The following is a 21032-nucleotide window of genomic DNA, read 5'->3' as shown; positions in this document are numbered from 1 at the left end:
TCTTCTTTGCATTGGAGACCCCAAAACTAAATATGATACTCACAAGTGCTGAATAGAGAGGAGGAAATCCCTTCCCTTGACCTGCTGGCTGGACTCATAGGCTGTGGTTGGTGGGAGTAGTTCTTTATTGTATTGATTAATCATAGTGGTCTCCCCCCCCCCTTCTTTTCCCCTTTCTTTTTCTTGGCTTTCCCAGATCTCCTCTTCAAGTTACAGGTATTTATCCTGAGCCTGTAAGATGATGTCTTTACCTCATGTCTGTGTTCCTGCAAGCGTTTCTCTTATCGTTGGTCTTTTATCATTTAAACCAGTTACTAGTCTGTGAGGTAACTTTCTTTTTATACCAAGATAATTTCTTTAAGCTCTTCTGGTGAAGGACCTCATCAAAACCTCTGTGTGTTCCAGCAGTGGTAACTTGCTTATGGTGCTCCAAAGTCTTTCCTTGTCCTTTTCATGGCAGTTGTTGATGCTGGAGGGCCCTTGGGTAGGGGTGTTTTGCAGGCCATATTTTCTATCGTAATAGGGAAGTGGAGACCAGCAATTGATCTCTGTTCATAAAAAGTTGAACACTTTCACTGATATATAAGATCAGAATAGCAACTAGCTGCTGTTGTCTTAGCTGATAATTGCCATGATGCTGTCCTTCTTGTCTCCACTCAAGTGCATTTCAAAGGAGTTCCTAGGCCAAAGATGAAACAAAATCTTTCCCTCTGGACTCTGTGCAACAAAGGTACTAGCAGTTATGGTATCACTCCTCAGATGAAACAGGTTTTTTTTCCTGTTTATACTGAGTTACTGAGGAATAGATAGAGAATAGGTTCTGTCATCCTTATAGTCCTTTGCAAGTTTACGTTTTGGGATGAATGCCCCATAGTCTTGCCTTGTCTCTGCCCAGTTCATGTATCTTTTGAAGCAATGCTGGTCTTTACCATTGAGCTTTCTACTTCAGGACGCACTGCAGACTATGCAGGGCTTAATTTTGTATGAATCCTCCCCACTCCACTCTTTCGTTATGTCTTGCCTGGCTACTTGGTGGCATGTGGCAGCAGAAACCTTTGGGATGTCTTTTGTTAGGCTGTATCTTGGCAGCCTCTAATCCCTCGTCGGAGGGAGCGCATGCCCAGGCAGATGCTAGCTGACCTTTGGCTGACAGTTCCCTTAGTGCAGGTGAAACGATCCCTGTTTGTGCTGGAGGAGCTGGTTAGCCTGTGGTAGGGAAGGTGGTGCCCTTGAGCTCCTTCCATCATGACCAAGCAAGATGAGGAGGATTATCTCCAGGGTGGGGCCAGTCAGATCTAAAAGCTTAGGGCTACTGTCTGCAGGAAGTAGTCATTTCACCTGTGTCCTGAGACTTGGAGCAGTGCAGAATAGGCTTAGGGCATTTGTTTGGGTTTCTGTGTGGTCTGTGTCCAAGCTGTATTGCACTGGGGTGTCTCAATTGCACTCAAGAGTGCCTTGAGCTATTCTTTTTGTAGACAGGCTGCAGGCTTTTAGCATTTCTGCAGGGAGTATCAGATTTGCTACCTAATAATGTACATCACAGATATATTGGAAACCCTCACAAATCTCTCTTTATCCTTCTAAATGAGAAATAGGAAATCCAGCCAAATGTCCTGGAATCTGTCCTCCGTGACTGGAGAGTTTCCAAGATAAACTTGTTTGCCCTAAATGCTGTCAGGAGGTTCAAATCTTCTGCTCCTGAACTGGCTGCTGCCAAAGCCTCTTTTGGGTATTTTTCTAAGTTTAGTGACCTTCTTACTATTTCCTTTATCAAACACTAACACTTTCCTTGTGCTTGTGTAGTTACATAATCTACATGGTGAGAGCTGAAGCACCCGGGCTGGCCTTTCTTGGTTGTAGCTGGCCGTTACATTGACATAGCCCTATTTGTCAGTGTTCATCCCAAGAAACTTTGAACTTGAAGAGCCCTAGTCTTGCGGCAGGAAGCACAGAGCTAGGTGAGAGAAGTTACGAGTCCAGCAATAGGTTCTCCATATCATGGTCACGTACCATTTTCCTCTGAAGATAACCCTAAGAGGCCAGGGGCCAGCTAAAAGGGAAAGGCGGACCATATCATGGTTAGCAATTCAGTGATCAGGTGTATAGATAACTGGGTTTGTGACTCCAGGGAGAATGGCATCACAACTTGACTGGTAGACACAAAGTACACAGCTCTCCCAAGGCATCTGAATATTATACCAGTTGCTGAGTGTGAAGTGATAGTTGTGATCCCTGTGGTGCTGAAGGCATAGGGAAGAGCAGAAAAGGTTCTGTATGTAAAACTTTTAATTATTACATAGGGGGTTGAAAACCAGGACCTCTGCTGTAGCAGTCTCCAAAATGCTTTTCCCCACCTTTGCACAGCAGTACTGTGCTTTGCCCAGGACCAGAAAGAGAGGTGAGGAGGAACAGTTCTGGGATGTTGTTGAGGAATTGGTCTGAGGAGGAGGGGTCTGGATCCTCTGGAAGCTGGGGCACTTGTGAAATAGAGTGTGGGTTTTTTAGAAGAAGGGACTGACTTAATTTAAAGCACTGTAAAACTGGGCTTCAAGTGTTTAAAATCTGGAAGGTCATGCTACCAAGGTATGAAGTGTACAAGGAGAAGACAAAGTTGGCCATGTTTGTGAAGATGTGGTGCTATTTATTAAAGAGATTATAGACTAAGATCTGATAAATTTATAGATCTCTAAGGATTAAAATTTCTGTGTAAACAAGAAAAAAAATCCGTTATTACCATTTCCATGCCATTTGATTGGGGTGGTGACAGTGATTGAGGTGGGGAGGTCAAGGGCAGGGAACAGGTCCTGCAGGAGACTTAACCCATGTAGCTTGAAGAAATGTACATTTGGGGTCAAATTCTGAAATAATATTTTTAGACATAGTTAATGTTTTATGGAGCAGGTGGTTGAGGAAGCCACAAGAAGAAAACTGGCTGTAACCTGCAGACACTGGCTGTAGCCTGTTTGGATTTATACCTTTATATGAACAAGAGCCCAACAGTAACTGTTAATTTCAAAGTGCAGTAACCTAAAAATATGGAAGCTTGTTAAAAACAAACTGAGCAGGGCAGCTGTTTCTGTGGTTCCAGGGGCTGTTAAAAGAATTACAGACCATGGAAATTAACAGAAATAGAACAAACAAAATTGGTATGTGCATAAATATTGCAGTGAGGAAGAAGAGCCCTTGCGAAGGCTGGCTATGCCTTACAGTCCTGTTGAATGCAGAAGTAGATAAAGATCAGTCTGCGTGGATTTGCAAAAGCCATTTGGCAAGGTCCAGTCTCAAAACTCTTGAGGAAGGTAAAGGAAACATGGGATAAAGTGAAGGAGTTTGTGTGGTTGAATGATCAGTTAGACAATTAGCTAACAGGTAGGAAGTAGGGCAGAGAAATGAATGGCCCATGTGTGCATGTCATGCCCCCTCTCCTCCCTGCAGCTGAGGATGTTCACCAGTGGATTTCTGTGGGGATGTGTACTACACCTCTGATGTTCACTACCTTTTAATAAATGACCTGAAACTGAAATTAATAGTAAGATGATATTTTTTGCTGATGATATGAAGCTAACTAGAGTTGTAAAATCAAGGGCTGACTATGGATTATAAAATGCAAGATGCAGTTCCGGCTGTATAGATATAAAATGATTCTCATGGGGGGAGAATAAGCAATCCAAACTTGACACAAAAAATGGTCTCTGAGCTGCCTCTTAGAGTGCAGGGACAAGTTCTTTGTGTCCCGGTTCCATGGAAAAATGAGCTCAGTTCTCATCTGCAGTCAAAAAATAAATGGAATAATGGAGACCAGGAGGGGGAGGAATAGAAACCAAAATGGAGAACATCATTATACTATTGTCTGTAATAATCACCATGTGTGTGTTGTGAATGATGCTTGTGGTTCTGGTTTCCCCCTGCTTCGCAAAGAAGATACAGAACTGGAAGTGTAGCAAGAGTATTAAGAGGTATAGATGAACTTCCGTAAGAGGAACAACGTGAGTAGACTGCAAGTAGTCAACCTTCAAAAGAGACCATTGGGGAGTGGGGTATGAATGAGGACTTTAAAATCCTTGAGAAAGTTAAAAGAGAAATGCTATTCCTCTCTCTTCCAATTCTAAAAATGCATGTACCAAGCAAAACTAGCTTGGACAGTAATGGAATGGTGGAGCTGCAGGATATTGCCTCTTCAAAGAGCTTACAAAGGTTCAGAAAGTGATCAGATTAATGGAGGAAAATCTATTGGGGTGTGAAATACAGAAAGACCACCTTTTGCTTAGGAAATTATGTAAAATATATGTTGAACAATAAAAGAATAGTCTTGGAAAGTACAACTGTTTGCTCTGTCCTGTGCATCCACTACCAGCTATTCCTGGAGACAATACATTAGGCTAGACAGACATTTGTTGTTATATACTATATCTGCCCTTATATATTTTTTACTCTCTTGTTAATCACCTATATAAATAGGTTTTTTTCTGATATATGAAAAAAAACCCAAAAAACAAAACCCAGAAATTTAATTGCTGATTGTTTTCCAATCCTTTTCTTACCAATTAAGAGCTAAAGAGTAGCTGTAGTTGTATATTGGAAACCTCTCAGTCCCTAAAGCAGACTGACACTTTATCTTGGATTCAAGAAAAGTCTAAAAAAAGTAATGGAAAATCTTTAGTTATTTCAACATTCTTACCTTAAGTGACTTGTGGATTGGGTCTTTTTTACTGCTATATTTCTGCTGCAGGAAATCTTGTGGCTTGGCCATTCTATGCTTGACTGATATTTTGTTTGGTTTTTTTGAAGGTACATGGGAATAGGACTTTCTGCTCAAGGGGTCAACATGAACAGGCTTCCTGGTAAGTCAGTGTTAAGGTTTATTTTGGCTTACAGTCTGTGTTAAATGTTCATTTGAAATAAAGATTTTAATTTATATATATGAATTCGTGATGTGTGTTTCTATTAATAAAATGTCATGACTAAGTGTCTTACATCAGGAAGTTTCAAACTGTTGAGTGTTACCTTAAACTGAGTTACCAGTATTGTTAATGTAGCCATGATGATTTTAGCAGATGAATTAATATTAAATTAATGAGTAATGGGTAAGATGATGAGCTTTCAGACATGCAAGCTCTTCTTTGCGTCTGAAAAATAAGTAGCAAATTAATTTGAGATTTAATCTGTATATCCCACTTGACAAATTCACATGAAAGAATCTGAAAATGACAGGAAAATTTGGCCTATCACATTGTCTCTCTTCTCTTCTTCCCTCTTCCCACTGAAAAACGTGAGAGAGTGGTATTTCCAGTTAATATTGTTGCTTCCTTTGTTTGAAATGTTTGTTTTTAGGTTAGCTTCTAAGTTGGTTAAGTAGCTTCTTTGTAAAAATAAATAATCGGTAATCTTTCTTTAACAATATCCAATTTATTAGGTAAAACTCTAATTTCTAGATTTAGATCACCATTGTGACTTCTGTAGCAGGAATTCTTTCAGCTGGGTTTAAAACTAGAAGTTGTCTGTATTTGGTAGAAAGTAAATGTTCTTCAAGTGCCAGAATGAATGGCAGCCGGTTCCCAGTGGTGGGGGCTTTTTTTGGTCTTGGGTGTGATTTACTTCTGGTGGAGTTGTTTTAAAGCTGAAATGTGTGTTCAACCCTTATTATGCATCTTGGTATTTCCAAAGGAGAATGTTTTGTGAATGTCGTAACAAAAGGAAGAACTTCCATAGAGTTTGCACTAAGACTCTTGTGAACTCACTTCTTAGTGAGGATTTTGTTTTCATCTTCACTGGTAACTTGCATATTCAGAGAGCGGAACATGCTCATTTTTTTCCTTATAACCTCCAATTGAAAATGTTGCAGCATTGGAGCAAAATCCCTGACTATTCTGTTAGCAAAATATGTGATTCCGTAGCTCTGTTACAAATTTCTGAAATGTATATTTCTATAGCTATGTCTCTGAAATTCTGCTAAGACTGCAGACTGAGTCTCAGCAAGAAGATGAAAAGGAGACTAAGACAGCCAGGGTCCTTGGATGATTTCAGAAAAAGGCCAGCTTTCTGGTGCCCATTCTTTTAATTGTAAATCTGCTGCTGAATTTTGGAATGGAACAGCTGCCTTGTCTTGTTACTGAAGAGAAGCATGGAGATCTTGGAATGCATGAGGGAGCATTTGGGACTTTTTGCATTGATAAAGACGACATTTGGAATTGTAGACTGAATGCATTAGTTAATTAGTTGAATTCAAATTTCACCAGTGAAACAATAAGCATCATTGTTTTAGTGACAAATGTTAGTGCAATGTGTGGGCCATTCATAAATCACAACCATGCTTAACAGTTGCAGGCAGACTTTCCTTTTCCAGGTACCCTTTGATGGTGTTTGATCGACCTTGAGAGTCTTCTTTTGGCCACTGTCAGAGGCAAGTCCTAAGACCTATTGGTCTGACCTGGGCACAACCTTCCTTGCATCTGTTTTTCTCTGGTAATTTCAGACCTGCCCAGAGAGCAGGTGGAACATCTAACTTTGGAGATATTTAGGACTCAGCTGGACATGGCCTTGATCAACCTGATCTAATTAGACCTCCTTTGAGCGGGGGTTGGACTAGGTGACTTCTGGAGGTCCCTTCCCTCCTTAGTCCCTTAGTATTCTACACTTATTATTCTACACTTAACTATTCTTAGTATTAGGTCCCTTAGTATTCTATACTTCTATAACTCTGTTTTTGGAAGAATGGTTTCAGTGACCCCCATGTTTTAAAGAATTTGCATCTTAGTACAAACTAGATTTCTCAATAATCTTTATGACAACTACAGCATATACACATTGGAAGGAGAATTAAGTGGATAAGGTCTTTATCCACTCAGAACTAGACCAGGGAAGGACGAAGGCAGGATACTGCCAGTTTTCTCGAGTGATACTTGGTTGCAAAAATGTAGGGAACATCTAGATCAAGATGATCTGGTGTCAACAGGTTTAGAAGTCTCAATTTTCAGACTCCTCCTCTCTCTGTACTCCCTCTCAACCCAAGTGGGTTGTGTGCTTGTACAAGATGAAGAATGAGTCTAGTCCCATCATCTCTTCCCAGGGTTGAAGTTCTTGGCTGCTTGGAAGAGGAGTAGTTTGGAAAAAAGGGTGGGAATGTCTTGTAGACTTGGCCTATAGACTGCTGGTTGGATTATGCTTAACCTAGGATTCTCCTGAGATTATAACACAGGTGGTTTTTTTAATATATATATACACACACACACACACACACACACACATATATATATATATATATATAAAAATATATATAAAACATGGTTGAATACTAACCTGAGATGATGTGTACTGAATGTCATAGGTGTGCTGTCCTGAAACTGATAGCCAATATAATTTCTTTTCTTTTTTTTCTTTTGAGACTAAAAATTATCTGATAAATGGCTTTAAAGCCCAAGAGCTACATGGGCAGTATTTTGTGGCCAGTTTGATTCAAAGTGCCTGCATACTACTATTATTTCTAGAGTGTATGTAGCGAATGTGGAATTCTTTTCTCTGAGTGAAATAAAACATAAAGTGAACTTGAGACTTCAGATAGTGCTTATTTAGCAATGAATTGCACAAATTTGATCTATGAACCTGTTGTTTGTTTGATCACATGGAGATTACGCTGCCAAGAGTGATTCTGCGGGCATAGTTAGGTCAATATCCCATCATCTGTGTAAAATGAACTGCATGGCTCTGTATTACAGCTCAATAAGTATCTTCCTGGCTTTTGGAGAATGAGTCTGATTTACTTTTTTATAGTATATTGCTCAAGTAACTGAGGTGAGAAATATGGATCAGGCTTAACCGTTATCAGGTCCTTCACAGCACAGAGTAAGCAAGAGCTCACAAAGAAGTGACAGTCTTGGCTTGGCTTCGTGTCAAAGTGTAATTTTAACTTTTTGTGACGTGAAACCCTGCCAGGTTTGTCTCCTGAGACCATTTCTAAGTCACTTCTGCTTTAACAGATTAATTTTTGCTCGGCATGCTGGCAGGGCAGTATGTGACCCACTACAAGTAGTGGTTTGGATGCCCAAAGCCTGGTATGGGACCCAAAGTTGGTCCCTTTCTTGTTCCAACTTTCAGTGGGGATCCTTGGCACCCTGCCAGCCCTAATTCAAAGAACAATCTTGTTGCTGGGTTCTGTCTCAAACTCCTTCCCCCCTGCCCTGTTCCGAGACCAAACGCTTTGGCCATATCCAGTTCCAAGTCGGGGCATTTGTGCTTTATGCCAGATTTATTTTGGCTTCAGCCCAGCTCTGTGCTGGTGGGGGTAGTGCTGAGTTTTATCTGAAGGTTGGAAGTGTGGTTGGAGCAACCTGAGCTTTTCCTTAAACTACCCCTCTCTGCGTTGCAAACAGAGATGCTTTTAAAAGGAGAGTGCCCTGTCCCTGTTCAACTCGAGGCTTCTGTGGGCTGTGCTTTGAAATTCAGTCAGCAGGTCTGAAATTATTGTGGGATTTTACTGAAGTGCCAACTTTGGTGACTCTGACATGTCTTGATGATTTTTTTTATTTTTTTTAATTTTTGGAAGACAGAGCACTTACTAATAAATGTTCTGCTTTAAACTAGTGGCTTTTATTGAAATGTTTGCTCACTTCTTTCCCCAGATACAACTTTTCTTCATGTGTCCTCAGCATTTTGGTATCTGAGGATGAAATTACATGTTACAGTTGAACTGATCTAACTCGCTGTCATCAAAGGAGAGAAACCTGACCCTTCCTCCCCCCCCACCTACAGCTGCACAGTCCCTTTTCTTCCCTTGTCCAAGTCCCTGGCCCTGACACTTGTCACCTCCTTTGCCAGGCCAGCTTTCAGGCCCAGCAGGAACCTGCCTGCTTTTCTGCTGTGTTAGGGTTGTGGCAGGCTGGTTCCTTCAGAACTCATGGAACAATGCTCTTACCTTTGCCTCCTGAATGTAACATCTGAAACATCCTTTTTTAAATTACTATTTAGCCCTCAATCCAGTAAGTTTTTCAGAGCCCAGCTGAAAATGCGTTGGTGGTTTGCTACAGGTTTCACTTGACCTTCATAGAATCCAGATGATGTTCCTGTCTTTTAATATGGATGAGATGTGCATGCTGGAGATGGTTCTCCACTGCATGTGGTGTTCTGCATTGGTTCAAGTCCTTCATGCTGGTGAGAGATAATGTTTTATTTGTTCTAGGTCTTTGAGGGTAACCCAGCAGGAACATAGAGCCAGGCAGAGAGGGAAGGAGGAATGATTCTCTACGAATCATCAGAGATGATTTGCATGCAGAGATGAATTAAGATCTCTGCAACAAGATCTTAATTCAGCCTAAAATGTTGTGAAACCATACCCTTAGGCATACCCTCCTTCAGTTTCTGAAACAGCATAGATAGGATCTGACCAGTCACTTTTAGAGACTTTAAACACCCTCTGGTTAATAACTGACTTGCCCTACTATACAGCATTGCACATGTTAAAGGGAGTGCCAGCTTTCACTCACCATTGTTTTGTTTTATGAAACTTTGATTATTTTTTTCAACTTACTTTTCAAATGAAAAGATACTGCTTGGCTTATTCACTGTCTGCCTGCTTCAAACTCCCTTTTAAAAGAACAAGCTTTCAAATTCAAGAATGTTTTATAGACTTGAATTAGAGTGCAGCTAGATAAACCAGCAGAATTTGGTGTACAGAAACCTGCTTCATATTGGGGTTTGGCTTCTGGGACTGTAATGCCTTAAGCCAGGTCAGCAAAACTAGAAACAGTTTGTCCAGCTGTCCTGTGTCTTTGCTCAGCAAGGGGTCCTTGTGAGTGATTTGTTTCTGTAGACAAAATAAAAATGAGCACTGGGAATTAAGACTTCCCTGTGTTCCCTTCCTCTGTGAAAGCCATCCGTCCTCCTCCACAAGCCACCAACATGACGAACGGGCTTTCCATTTTAGCTTTGTTTGGAGATCCCTTCCTTTCCTTTGCATTCTCCTCTTGCTGATAGGTTTCTGTTGACATTTGTAGATGAGCTGAGAAGAAGTAAAGTCCTATCTTGCATGTTATCAGAGGAGATGCAAGCAGGGGAGCAAGGCTATTGAGGAATCTGTCTTTCTGTTCCTTCCTTTGAGAGGAAAAAGATACTGGTTTCTCCCCTGGGGATGTTCACAAGGGTTCTTCAGGCAGGTGTGCTCCCTTCTAGGGGCTACCAGAGAAGGGAGGCTGGATAGATGTATTGTAGGAACCAGCGAGAAACTAAAGGAACTGGGCTTGTTCAGCCTCAAGAAGAAGAGGCGGAGAAAGGATCTAGTAGCAGCCTTTCACTATCTAAAGGAGCTTGCAGACAACATGGACCCAGGCTCTTCTCAGAGGTGCACAGTACAAGGAAGAGAGGCAACAGGCACTGGTTGCAACAAATAAAATTCTCATGGGAAATCAGGTATTATTCCTCATCAGAGTTGGGGATGGGTTACTACAGAGACTCTATCCTCAGAGATTTTCAAACCTCAATTGGACACGGCTCTAGGCAGCCTGATCTAACTCTTAAGTTAACCCTGCTATGAGTGGGAAGTTTGGCTAGAGAACTCCAGATGTTCCTTCTAGCCAGTTTTGTTTTGATTTGGGGGGGGGTTCTTTTTTTTTCCTGTGGTTGCCAAGGAATCTTTCTACTTCAAATGTGTTTAAAGAACTTCATTTTCATGTATCAGCTTATGCTTTGGATTGTCACTTTCTGTGACTCCAATGACAAATGAAGGACCTGTGCTAAAGGACTTAGTCCCAGTGGTAAATATAATAATTATAGAAGATGAGACCTCACCAAATCATCTGATCTGAAGCTAATTCAATTATGCATCAGTTCTGCCTGACAGGTGTGTGTCTAAACCAGTCTTTCAGTTATCTTTCTGGCAACTTCTTCTAACACTGTCCTTGTATTGGAAACTTCCTGATGACTAAGCTGAATATCCCATGCAGTCTGTCCATTACTCTTGGAGCATGTGGAGGTGGAGAACGATTAATTTCTTTCCTCTTTGTAGCTGTATACATGAAGACCTCTATCACTGCTTTGTGGTCTTCTCTCTAGACCAGACATCCCTGGCTCTTCACCCTGTCCCTGTTTGTCATGTTTTCTTGATTTGTGACAACTCTTGTTGACCTTTTCTGAACTCTAACAACTGGATGCATTGCAAGCACCAGTGTCTTACTTGCTATAGTAAAAAAAAAAAAAAAAAACTAACATTTAAAATTCAGAGCAAGTCCAGGAAGTGGCTCTTATCCCACACTGCAAACAAGGGCAAAGGAGAATCCTTGCCAAGCTTTCAAAATTTCTAAGGCTTAAGCAGAAAGGGGAGGGGAAGAAGCTAGATGGCTAACTGGGAAAAGAAGGGCCTTCCTGCTTGGCTTCTAGAGCAACCAGCAAAAGCCCTTAAGTATGGGATTAAATATATGAACAGTATGTGGCAAACAAATAGGGATTCAGTCTGCTTTCAAATCCTCCTGGCTAAATCAACATTTTGGACACCCAGCTTGATTTTTCTATCTTTAGAAGTAATTTCTATTAAGTTTGTTTAACTATTTATGCAGCTGATCAAGCTCTGTCTTAAAATACCTTATGGTATTTGTCCTGGCTGCAAAGCTCTTCCAGAACTATCCTTAAAAATATCTGACCAAAATGGCACGTGGGATTTCCGTACAGTGTCTTAGTAAAGTCTTATATAATGGTACTTGCCCTTCCTTCTCACTTTAGTAAATATACCTCAGATGTAACTTTTCTTCTACTCTAGTTGCTGTGTAGATGAAATAGAGCAGATCAAAGTTTTGCTTTTAGTTTAGATGTAACTTTAATTATGTAGTCTATCCTTATTGCAACTTGTTGATGCATTAGGATGGGTAGACAATAGATGGTGACAGATGGGTAGAAAAAAGGACAAGAAGGCAGTGGTAGTCCAAACTGCTGACAGCGTGGATGCCATGTGTCAAGGCTGAGCAACCAGACATCAGGCTATGGGCAGGCTGCCTGTTGTGCTCAGTGCATGTGAGGTTGAAGTAAAGCTACTTATGGTCGATGCCTGTGGCGTGTGTAGGGAACCTTGGAGTGCCATGGAGAAGCTGAATTCTGTTCCTTCCCTCCATTATTCTCCATAAGGAAGGCTTAATGCTGTAAAGAAGCATGGAGATGTTCAATTTACTTCCCCCTCAACCCCTGTTTTGTTCTTACTGTTGCTGTGGCTCTTCATAGAGAAGTTGAGACCACTGAGGTTTCTAGTGGTCTAGAATTATTTGAGAATGGCTGAAGGAAGCCTCGTGATTTCTTAGAAGGGGTCTGAGGACTTGCTTTTGCATGTTCATTGCTTATAGTCCTCTCTTTCTTGCCTGTTTTCCTTGTATTTTCTACTTGCACTTTGTTGGGTCCTCTTCAGGACTAAGCACCATGGAAACCTTTGAGTACTGTTTGATAGAGTTTTGTGATAAAAGTGCTTACTTGAGTAATTTAATCAAAGTGGTACCAAAATATTTACTTGGTTCAACATTTAATTTTTTTTATGGCAATTTGGATCTGTTAATGTTAATTCTGCTAGATTGGTAATGGCAATACCATCTATACCATGTGCTGCTGGATTTATTCAATGAAGAGTTAGTGTATAACCCAACTCTGCTTGCCATTCCATGTTTAAACCTTTCTCCTTACTAGCCAGGAGGAGATTTGACTTGTCAGGAATTTTATTTTATTTCTGCAGTAAGCATAACCCAGATTGAATAGCACCCAGTCTTCATTTTGGTGTGTAATTTGCATATAGATAACTGTAGTACCCATAAGGAATTTCATAAAGACATCACTTATTTAGTACCTGCATAAATTATAGAGTATGGCAATTAATTTTTGTATGTCAGATTAAGGAAAATATAGGGTTGATTATTATTTATTCAAAAAAATCAATAATAAATGTGCATTCCCCCAAAACTGCTTAATGGAAACACCTCCAGGACTTAGTTACTTAGGACTTCAGCTGGCTGTGCCAGTTCCTATCCACAAACTTGCTTACACTTTTGGTACCCTTTCATTTATCCTAGCAAACCAGTTTGTGGGGCTGCATGTGAACTGGGCCATGTAATTGGGTTAATAATAATGGGTGGAGGGCACTGCTTGATTTTTGGGATTGTTACTAACTTGGATCTGTTCTGTTGCCCAGTTGATCACACATGTAGTGCAGGTTGAAACAACTCCTCTGTGAAACTTTATTCTACAGAAATGCATAGGTAACAGTGGTCTGATATTAATTTTGATAGAAACAAATATTACTCGCACCTAAGATATGTGCTGAAAACCTTAATTAAAGACTGAGCGTTCCCTCCAATTAACAGTTATCCAGCTGATCATGGAGGCTGTTTTTTATGAAGGAGCATCTTGCTAGGGCATACTGGGCTGAAGCTAGCTTGGCTGGCTGTGTGTCTCCAGTTTTTTTATCTGTCTCTGCCTTTTTTCAAGTTGGTTGAAGGTGATGGTTGGATACCTTTTTATTTGATGATTAGTCAGATGATATTTGAACTTGATTGGATTATTTTTTTTGCACTGAGCTTTGTTTCATTCAGTCACATAGTAAAGCATTGAAAACAAATGTCGATGACAGCATATGCTTGTTTTGCTGTTACCTATCTGATACCTTGTAGTCCAAATGATCAAGGGACTGAAGGTTTGCAAAGCTACTGAGCTCAGAAGGTCTATTAGCTATTATTAGAAGGGCTGTGTGCTAGTAGTGGCAATACCTGGGCTATGGAAGGGTGTCATGAGGAAAAACTCACTTGGGTAGCCTTGTTGTTGCCAACTTAACTAGGTTTTGACCTGAAAAAGTAATTTGTATCTGTCTTCAACATCCTAAGAGGTTATTGGTATGTTTAGAAATTGCAGGTTTTGGTGCTGTGTAATGGAAGAAATGAGAGCAAAGTGGGTCAGTGTGTTGGTTCAGCTCCGGAGTTAGTGATCCTTTTGCGCAGAATGGATTTTTAGAGGGATTCCTCACCACTCAAGAGCTCATCTGGCTGAGTGAAAATTATGGTGGAGCTTAGAACAGTGGTGGATAATAAACCTGCACTGCCAAGAAAGCTACACATTACAATAGATTTAAGATTTCTGGCCTTTGTAAGTCAGAGCCTTTTGGATTTGTCTACATGAGTCTCTTATTTTTTGGAAGTGGGGTGTATTTTTTAAGTGAATCTCCTGGTTGTCACCACTTTGCTGTACTTTTATTTGTAACTTCAGTTGTGCTACCCTTGTTTCTTCTAAACTAAACTGAAAGATGTGCTCCAGGATCACAGTTAGTGCACTCCAGCCGCTAATAACTATTCAGTCTACAGGACAAGGCTAAGTAATACAAGGTACCCATCCCCATCTAAAAAAAAATTTAAAAAAATCTCACACTGGAGAAATAGTGTCCTGAGACTGGTTGAAACTGGTTGTTTTATTCTCCAAATCTGCTCTTGCTGTGCTGCACCATGTGCTATTTTCAAAATAGCTTTTTTTTTTAAAGTTTAAATCCAAATGAAGGTCATGCTAAAGAAATGGATAAGAAATTTAGGCTTCTTATAATAAAACAAAAGGATTTCCTTTGACCTTAAGCTTTCACATATTCTTAGTGTAAGAATTTTTCCCATATGGAATGAATTTCATGTGCTCAGTGTGTGTAAAATTTCATCATAGGAAAGTAATCTGAGAAATACTAATTTTCTGTTTATTTTGGGAATCTCTCATTCATTTATATTGTTTCTTTTTTTGTCTTCACTCTGTGTATGCAGTGCCTGACCAAATTTTAAATGCACCATGGGTGCCCTGCTGCATCTATGTTGAAGAATCATGATCTCTGAGTTCCTCTGGCATTACTTAACTTGCCCTCATCTTGTTTTCTCTTCCTGCTTCTACTTTCTGCAGATCAATAAACACCCTTTAAAAAGGTTGTTCTTTCTCAAAATTGTATGATCTTTATTTAAAAAAAAAAAAAAAAGTTCTGCATATCTTCGTGAATCTTGTGTTTTATGATTGACCTATCCACTGCCAATCAAGGTCTGCTGAGCTCCACTTAATTGCTCAATCGTCTTCTCTTCATCCTGTGTAAGCTTTCTTACTTTCTGGTCAGTTTTTGCGGATCCTAGTCTGCATGGTGAAGTCACCTGAACTTGTATGAAAATTCCAGCTTGAATATTGAAATGGATTTGATCCATCTGCTATGAATTCATTAATACCTCATCTTCAGCTCCTAGAAGAACTGGAGGTTCATTTTTGCATATTCTTTGATTAGATTCTTCAATTTTTCATATATCAATACTGGGCTTTCTGACAAATTTGGATTTGCAAGATCTAAATTTTGGAAACATCCAAAGTTAAAACTTACCAGTATATGATTAAAAGAATTAACTGGGTGTACTGTGTGTGGGTGCATTGTGGTATGGGAGGGGAAGGTTGTGGACTGAATTTGTGTTCAAGAATGGCTGTGATGGTTTTGTTGTAAAATACACGTTGAGTTATGTGAATTGATAGTTTAGTGGTGGTGGATAGTTTAGAATTGATTGTGGTGTTAGGGCATTTGAATAACCTGAATTCAGATCAGCCATTTTTTAAAAATGTGTATATTATCTTGAAATCAATAGTTTGCAAGATTTCTGGTCATGAGGAGCGAAGTAGCATTTATCTTTCCTGCTGCTCCTTTGTCTGGGCATGGTGTCTTGCATGTGGCTGGCCTTGTCTGGGGAAACAGCTTTTATGGAGCCTGGCAAAAGTGGTCAGCTCATGTCTTGTTTACCCATAATCAGCACTGGAAAAAAAGCTTGATGTCTACAACACCTGCAGAAGGGAAGTTGTAGGGGCATGGAGGAGTCCAGCTTAGGATGCTTGAGCTATCCTGTTGGGTAGATTCTTAACCAACTTTCACTACAAACATGCTGTGCAGGAACTGCAAGAAATCCACAAATTTGTATGTTGTTTTATGTACCATTCCCTTCTTCCCAACAGGTCTTATTTTTTGGAGTCATGGTGCTGAAGTGTGGTGTGTAGGATCTGTAGTTTATAGTGGATGGACTCACAGTTTTTATAAGCTGTTGAGAATAAGCAAAACAAGAAATGCTGAACTGTCAGTTATATTTGTACCTGGAAGCATGTGCAATTTCTTTCTTTATCCTCATGGCTGCCAAAGCCTATGTCCCCATGCACTCCTGTGCTCTGCTCGTTAGATGTGCCTCCCCTAATTAGGTTATCTTGCACATAGGTGGATACAACTTGTTTAGGTGGGACGTGTTAAAACATGAGCCTTCTGCTAAGAGCTGATACTGGCTGAGTTGGCATGGCATGGAGGAGTTGGACAGATAGCTTAAGTACACTGAATGACACTAGCTGAAGAGTGACAACGGAGTGGTGATGATCAAGTCCTCAAATGAGGTCAGACATGATACTCCTCATAGAGAGCGTCAGGTCTGGCCATATATCAGATGTGTTCAGAGCTGGAGAGTAACAAAACCAGCTCCTGAACCACAGAATTGCAGTGAATAACCTTCTGAATTTACGTTAAATTTATCTCATGTTTTATTTATGGCTATTTATGTGAAAATTATGATGGTATAGAGTAAAAGTTACTGCCTTTTTCCCCTTCAGACCCACTTCAGTTCACGTGTTTGCTTGTATTGATCGTATTGATTGCCCTGTCTGCAGCCAGAAAAACTGCTGCCAGCCATTTGGCCAGGTTTTTAGGGAGGCATTGTGTTTATTTTCTTTTTTTTTTCTTCTTTTTCTTTTGGTCTTTTAAATTAGACTAGCTTTTGGGCACCCAGACTTCAGGTTTGAATGGAGGAGGCAGACCGAAAGCTGAGCTTTCAGTAACTATGCTTCACCCTGGAATATTTGGGAAAATGCTTAGCCACATCATTCAAGCTGAACAAAACAATGAATCAGTATTTCAAGGCAGTAACCCTGGCCTTGGAAGATTAATCAAAGAAAGTGTTTCTACTGGCTATTAAGTGCTCAGGCATCAGTGTGGGTGAGTAAGAAGTGATTCTTACTCAGGGGGTATGACTGTCCTGCACTTTTCCATGCCCTGTGCTGTAACTCTTTTGGAGGTGGGCTGGCTCCTTGTAGAGGTTCTGTGTTCTTCTCATGCAGCATGCTCCCAGAAATGTATGATACAGGTACTTTGGAGCCTTCCTTTGTGTGGAGCTTTCTGTCATCCAGCAGGTTGTGTTGGTTTTGTGCCTTGTGAAAACAGAGTTTCCAAAGCGGAGTGGAGATGGCATTGCATAGTGGGGTTTGTGATTTGGCCTTTACCAATATCCCTGGCTGCGTCTCCAGCTGTAGCACAGATTATGGACAATACAGGTAGTCTTAGTGATGGTTAAGAGTTGACTAGCAATTTAAAGACAGCAATTTAGCTGTCAGCAAGAGTTGTAATCAGCACTGCTTGTTTTTCAGATTTAAAAAAAAAAAAATTATTTTTGGTGGCCGTACCTATTATTTGAACTTTCCAGATAAAATATAACATCAACACAAACCTAAATTTCAGTACAAATCAAACTGATGGATAGCAGCTATTTTTACTGATGGATAAATATGATCCTCTTCAAAACACCCTGTTGCTTTACCTTAATTGATGTGGAAAGTACTTAAGGAACCTCAGTTTAGAATCTAGAAGGCCTTGTTGCAACCCCTTAACATCAGGAGATGCTGCTCTTCTGGAAGACTTTTCTCTCCATAAGGTCTTGTGTTTATATAAATGTGTTTTGTTCATAATTTTCTGACCTCATTAAATACCATTTTAGGGATTGTTTTTAATAGTAGCTGGATGCTAGTCCCCTGCATTCTGCAGTGAGCTCTAACATTGCTTTTGGCTGAGTCATTTAACTACTCTGCCTCAGTGTCTCTGTAAAATGACTCTTGTCCATTACCTTGCAAGATTTTTCTAAAGGTGTCTTAATATTTTATAATGGCATTCTTGCCCATCAGCTAAAAGTTGAAACGTTGGCCTATAAATGAAAATGTGAATTACTTAGTATGATGAGATTTGAAACCTGTGTATGTGATAAGCTTTTGTATCCAACTTGTTCTTTGCCCCTGCCGCTTAATAGATAAATGGCAAAACTCCTCATCTGACTTTTTTTTTTATCCCTGTCCTACATTGTTTTGCACCCCTGCACTTCCCCCCACCCCCTCCAGTGTGGTGTGTCAGGGAATATAATAGATATAATAGTACAGTGGTGACCTGATCATGCTAGAGAGCTTTTTGAGCCTTGCCTTTGTAGATAGAACAAACCTGTTTTGTAGTTGTGCTTTAACCATATCGTGCTCTTTACAGGGCTATAAATGGCTTGTAGCTTGTCTTGACCTCTCCGGTATAGGGAAGACCAGATCATGTTCTGACTCTGACAGAAGATGACCCATCAAGCTTCTAAGTTAGGAGGGCTTGCCATCTTTATTCATTCAAGGAAGTAGGATTTTTATCTTGATTACTGTATTCTGTGGTGAGGTGCATGCTAAATTGGATTCATTAACAAATCTCTGGGGCAGGTAGAAAAGATCATTCCTGTTGACAAGGTATTGCCTGTGTTGCAGCCATCCAGAGCCTTCTGGTTTTGTTTCTTCTCTTTGAGTCAATGGGTAGTGTATTTTTATATAATTAAGTGTAGACTGTGTTTTGAAAACTGTTTGAAAACTGTGTTTGTGGTAGACTGTTTTGAAACCTAGTTAACATGAAGTAGCTGTCAAATGGTAGGAATTGCTGATCTGGTCTAAAAATAGCCAGATCAATATTGTTAAAATGGAAATTTTACAGTGTTACTTTCTGCTTGTAGTCTCTGTGGTGGATCAGGCAATGCTTGTTAGCACCCACATTCTGCTGGATCTCCCAAACTCTTGCAGGCCTTTTTAGCTGTCTGTCTTGGAGTCTTTTTAATCTTTGGGTCACTGTGTTGGTTTGTTCCTGCTCTCTGTCAATATGAAAGAGATGCTGTGATTTATTTCTTTTTTTTCTTTTCTTTTTTTCCTCTGGATGCTTGCCACGTTTAAGTCCCCCTGCCATGAGGATTTGGTCTGAGCTTTGTCTCTTTTACAGTTGCAAGTGCAAGTACTTTATTCAAAAACATGGAATAGCCTCTGAGCCAAACCTACAGCCAGGCCTGCCAAGAGTTCTGCACTCTTTGATTAGCACCACCTGGTGTTGCTATGTAGGGGCCAAACTGGCCTTCGATGAATCTGCTTGATCTGCTGTGAACTGGGGTGAGAGGGAGGCCACTGTACAGCAATCCCTCATTGGGATGTGACCAGTGGTGTGGTGCACTGCACTGTTACCTTGTACATGATTAAGTGTGATACTACAAAGACTATGAGAGCTGAGCATGTCCAATCCCTGCTTTAAGAAGTTTGTCCTCCATGAGGTGAAGTGGTTTTATTTTCTATATATGCATTGGTCCTGCAGTGCAGCGTTTGGGCCGCTACTGCATTCAAAGTTACTTTGCAGAAGTAGAAGCTGTTATGAGAAAGAAAGTGCATGGAGAAAAAGTTGGGGTGTTACTAGCTAGGATTTCTTCATTTCCTGGTACCCCTAGATAAGTGGGTTTTGGGGACAATTTTTTTTTTCCTTGACACTTTCTGGGCAAATGTCCAGGCCTTTGAAGTTCTGCCAGGAAGATGCTGTAATATGCTAAGCACGCTGCTCCCTGGTCCTATTCCTGTCCTGCAGCTGGTGTTGTGACTGTACCTCCTCTTACATGAACCAGCTAGACAGCTATTCCATGCCTCCCCTATTCCCACCACCTCAAATCTATAGCATAGGTTGCTGTGGCCAATGAGCAGCTATTTTTGTAGGCTGGATATGAAAACAGAAAACTGTGTTGCAACAGTAATAGTTAATTTGACTCTGAAGCGTGATTGAATGAAGAAAAACAAAGCTACCTCCTTGCTCTCACCCAAGCATCTGATGTTTGCGCAACTTCATATGGTTTGGCATAAAGGCTATGAACTACAGCTGAGATGCTGCAGCACCCAAGATGCTTCTTGAGGCAACAGGCTTTTCTTGACCAGACGTTTAGCTTCTAAGGCTGTAGGAGCACAGGGACTTGCTCAGCCTTCCCTTTGCCAGGGGCAAAGGCATGCTTTCACTGCTCTGGGCTAACATACACCAAAGGTACATATGCTGGCAGAACCAAATCCTGCAAGATGGTAGAGCAGTCAACAGAAGGTGGTTCTGCTTCTGCTGTGATAACTACTTCTTCCCCATATTTATTTTTGTCCTGTCCCCTCTGACACCAGTTCTTGCCTGGGACTGTTCTGCCCAGGACATTGTAGAAGCAACTCTGAACAGCGACATCCCACTTCTCCCTGCACCATATTCATCTGTTCAGCCTCTGTTTAATGTACCGTCCCCTCCACTGACATCATGCTCTGCTGCTGCCAAAGACCCAGAGCTGGCTGAGCAACAGCAGCCTGCACAGTGCAGTGCATGGAAATGACCCTGCCTCCAGCCAGAATGTGGTCCAGCAGTGACTCTGGGCTCTGTAGCTGGCTCCACCCTCAATATCCCATTCCCCAAGCACTGTACAAGCAGAGTTTGTACATCTGTTTCTGCTGGACTTTGGATTCAATAAATCTTATTAAAATTATTTTGTTTAGTTTACTTCAGTGTGTTTACACAAGTTCTTGTCCTTCTGTGGCTAGTGTTTGCACACTACTTGCCCTGGCATGGGCAGCTGTCGGAAGCTAGGATTGCTGGACAGAGGAGTGGGAAGAGGAATGGCACAGGCAAAATACTGGGCAAGAACAGGGAGGGGAGAAAAATGAAAGGTGTTTCAAAATACAAGAGAGAAAGTAGGTACAGGTAAAACTTGGAAAGATGCAGACACTGCGAAGACTGTAGAGCAGTCACTGGGGTCTGTCCTGAATAATAAGCCTCCAAACTCTTGTATTACTTGGGATACAACACACACAAACCCTATTTACAAATCTTCAGATTCTTTCTGAGGAACTTTCATCTCCTCTTCATATGGCTAAATGCATGCTGTACCAACATTACTTACTACTTCAGATGTTTCAGGTTTTCCTGATTGCAG

At 40.7% G+C, this 21032-nt stretch overlaps 1 protein-coding gene across 3 annotated transcripts in view; it reads left to right on the top strand.

The window, feature by feature from the left end:
* The window catches only part of RANBP10 (RAN binding protein 10), a 78996-nt gene that overhangs the window by 17707 nt on the left and 40257 nt on the right, over window positions 1–21032 (top strand). For all 3 annotated transcript variants that reach the window (XR_012776907.1, XM_075510314.1, XM_075510313.1), the window contains exon 3: window positions 4789–4841. Coding sequence is in view for 2 of the 3 variants with exons in the window: in XM_075510314.1 (XP_075366429.1) it covers window positions 4789–4841 (53 nt within the window). In the remaining variant the exon portion in view is untranslated. The remainder of the gene's footprint in view (window positions 1–4788; window positions 4842–21032) is intronic.

The sequence above is a fragment of the Mycteria americana genome, chromosome 8 (assembly GCF_035582795.1).
Source record: "Mycteria americana isolate JAX WOST 10 ecotype Jacksonville Zoo and Gardens chromosome 8, USCA_MyAme_1.0, whole genome shotgun sequence".
NCBI lineage: Eukaryota > Metazoa > Chordata > Aves > Ciconiiformes > Ciconiidae > Mycteria > Mycteria americana.
Note: the sequence above shows the minus strand (reverse complement) of the source record. Positions and strands in the feature narration are given on the sequence as shown.